Source organism: Trichosurus vulpecula, chromosome 1 (genome assembly GCF_011100635.1).
Source record: "Trichosurus vulpecula isolate mTriVul1 chromosome 1, mTriVul1.pri, whole genome shotgun sequence".
Lineage (NCBI taxonomy): Eukaryota > Metazoa > Chordata > Mammalia > Diprotodontia > Phalangeridae > Trichosurus > Trichosurus vulpecula.
The window spans coordinates 341,495,909-341,498,964 of NC_050573.1; the positions used below are offsets into that span (position 1 = coordinate 341,495,909).

Here is a 3,056-nt window from a genome sequence, read left to right on the forward strand (position 1 = left end):
GAAGGGTTTTACATAAGGTGACCTATGTTGAATTGCTTGCCTTCTTAGGGAGGGTGGGTGGGGAGGGAAGAGGGGAGAAAATTTGGAACTCAAAGTTTTAAAAACAGATGTTCAAAAGCAAAAATGCAAAGTTTTTCCATGCAACTAGGAAATAAGATACACAGGCAATGAGGCATAGAAATTTATCTTGCCCTACAAGAACGGAAGGGAAAAGGGGATGGGAGGAGAGTGGGGTGACAGAAGGGAGGGCTGACTGGGGAAAGGGGCAACCAGAATATACACCTTCTTGGAGTGGGGAGTAGGGTAGAAATGGGGAGGAAATTTGTTATTCAAACTCTTGTAAAAATCAATGCCGAAAACTAAATATATGGAACCGGCGAGAGCCGCTGGGGCCGTCAGCGTCCAGGGAGCGGTGGAGGCAGAAGACCCAGTTCCGGGCGAGTCGTGGTCAGTCGAACAGGTTCTCTCCATCCCGCCCCCACGTCAGGTCACAACCATGTCAGATAAAAGTGAATTGAAGGCTGAATTGGAGCGGAAGAAGCAGCTGTTAGCTCAAATCAGAGAAGAGAAGAAGAGAAAGGAAGAAGAAAGAAAGAAAAAGGAAACTGACCAGAAGAAAGAAGCGGTTGATCCAGTACAGGAATAATCTGACCTTGAAAAAAAGAGACGAGAAGCAGAAGCATTGCTGCAGATTATGGGGCTGACACCAAAGTCTCCTTTGGTCCTTCCTCCTATGTCTCCATCTTCCAAATCTGTGAGTACTCCAAGTGAGGCTGGAAGCCAAGACTCTGGAGATGGCGAGGTGGGATCTAGACGAGGACCAATTAAACTTGGGATGACTAAAATTACACAAGTTGACTTTCCGCCACGAGAAATTGTGACATATTCAAAGGAGACTCAGACACCAGTTGCGGCACAACCAAAAGAAGATGAAGAAGAAGATGATGATGTTGTAACCCCCAAACCACCCATTGAACCTGAAGAAGGGAAAACTTTAAAGAAAGATGATGAAGAAGTCCCCCCTCATGAGTTCACTGAAGAGGAAAAACAACAGATCTTGCACTCTGAAGAGTTTCTAAGTTTCTTTGATCATTCCACAAGAATTGTAGAAAGAGCTCTTTCTGAGCAGATTAACATCTTCTTTGACTACAGTGGGAGAGATTTGGAATATAAAGAGGGAGAAATTCAAGCAGGTGCTAAATTGTCCTTAAACGGGCGGTTTTTTGATGAACATTGGTCAAAGCATCGTGTTGTTAGTTGTCTGGATTGGTCATCTCAGTACCCAAAATTGCTTGTGGCCTCCTATAACAACAATGAAGATGCTCCTCATAAGCCTGATGGGGTGGCCCTCGTGTGGAAAATGAAATACAAAAAAAAAAATACCCCAGAGTATGTGTTTCATTGTCAGTCAGCTGTAATGTCGGATACATTTGCAAAATTTCATCCAAATCTGGTTATTGGTGGTAGGTATTCAGGCCAAATTGTATTGTGGGAAAATCGAAGCAATAAGAGAACCCCGGCCCAGAGAACCCCACTTTCAGCTGCTGCACATACGCACCCTGTGTATTGTGTGAATGTAGTTGGAACTCAAAATGCTCGTAATTTGATTAGCATCTACACTGATGGAAAAATTTGCTCATGGAGTTTGGACATGCTTTCCCATCCACAGGATAGGATGGAGTTGGTTCATAAGCAGTCCAAAGCTGTAGCTGTCACTTCTATGTCCTTCCCTTTTGGAGATGTCAGCAATTTTGTTGTTGTAAGTGAAGAAGGCTTTGTGTACACAGCATGTCGCCATGGCAGCAAAGCTGGAATCAGTGAGATGTTTGAAGGACACCAAGGACCAATAACTGGTATCCATTGCCATGCAGCAGTTGGAGCTGTAGACTTCTCACATCTTTTTGTCACTTCCTCATTTGACTGGACAGTGAAGCTTTGGACAACCAAGAATAACAAACCTTTATACTCATTTGAAGACAATTCAGATTATGTTTATGATGTGATGTGGTCGCCCACCCACTCTGCCCTGTTTGCCTGTGTAGATGGCATGGGGAGACTGGATCTGTGGAATCTCAGCAATGACACAGAGGTGCCGATTGCAAGCATTTCTGTGGAGGGTAATCTACTCTTAATTTTGTGAGATGGACACATTCTGGGAGAGAGATTGCTGTAGGCAATTCTGAAGGACAGATAGTTATATATGACGTGGGAGAGCAAATCGCTGTTCCCCACAATGATGAATGGGCTCGATTTGGGCAAATGCTGGCAGAAATTAATGCAAACCGAGCTGATGCAGAGGAGGAAGCTGCCACCCGCATACCTACTTAAATGGGCTTTATGCTAGTAGTGGATTGGGGACTGATTCTAAGCAGAAATTAAAACTCATAGCATGCTTCTGTCTAAAGGGAATTGAAGGGTGATCTTGTGGATTAAACTATGGACTTAAAACACATATAGCTCTTTAATGCAAAAAATTCTTGCAGTGTCACTTTTTATATTCATATTGTTATTGGATTTGTGTAATTTTTAATACAAATGACTCTTGCAATACACATTTTTTTTCTGAATACTTGCAAAGGCATATATTTGCTATATTAGTATCTTGAACTTTTTTCAACCTGTAACAGTATACAATTATTTCTGAAAGGTGTAGATTGCATAAATTCCACATATTTTTCAATAATCACTTCTCCAGGTAAACACAAGGTAAGTTAATCTCTGAACACTGATATGTAAGAACATTGTTTACCGTTAACCATTTAAAGGCATGTACCCACTCCAAAAAAAAGAAAACTAAATATATTAAATAAATTAAGTAAATAAATTTTTCAAAAATTATATTAGCAGGAGTTGGATTTATTTAAAAAATAGATAGACTATCAGTTAATTAGATTTTTGAAAGGAAAAATTCTAAATTATCAATATGAAAAATAAAAATGTTTGTACTGCCAATGCAGATAAAATTAAAGACACTCAGTATTATTCTGCCCAATTAAATGCCAATGAAATTGACAATCTACATGAACCAACTGGTTAACTATTTGTAAAAAAAATAT

The 3,056-nt window shown here is 40.3% G+C and overlaps 1 protein-coding gene across 1 annotated transcript; it reads left to right on the forward strand.

The window, feature by feature from the left end:
- The first annotated feature begins 496 nt into the window (after positions 1-496).
- Positions 497-2,328, forward strand: LOC118838150 (cytoplasmic dynein 1 intermediate chain 2-like). The gene is given in 2 exon segments (XM_036745378.1): positions 497-2,120; positions 2,123-2,328. Coding segments are annotated over 2 exon segments (1,830 nt in total).
- The last annotated feature ends 728 nt before the right edge of the window (positions 2,329-3,056 follow it).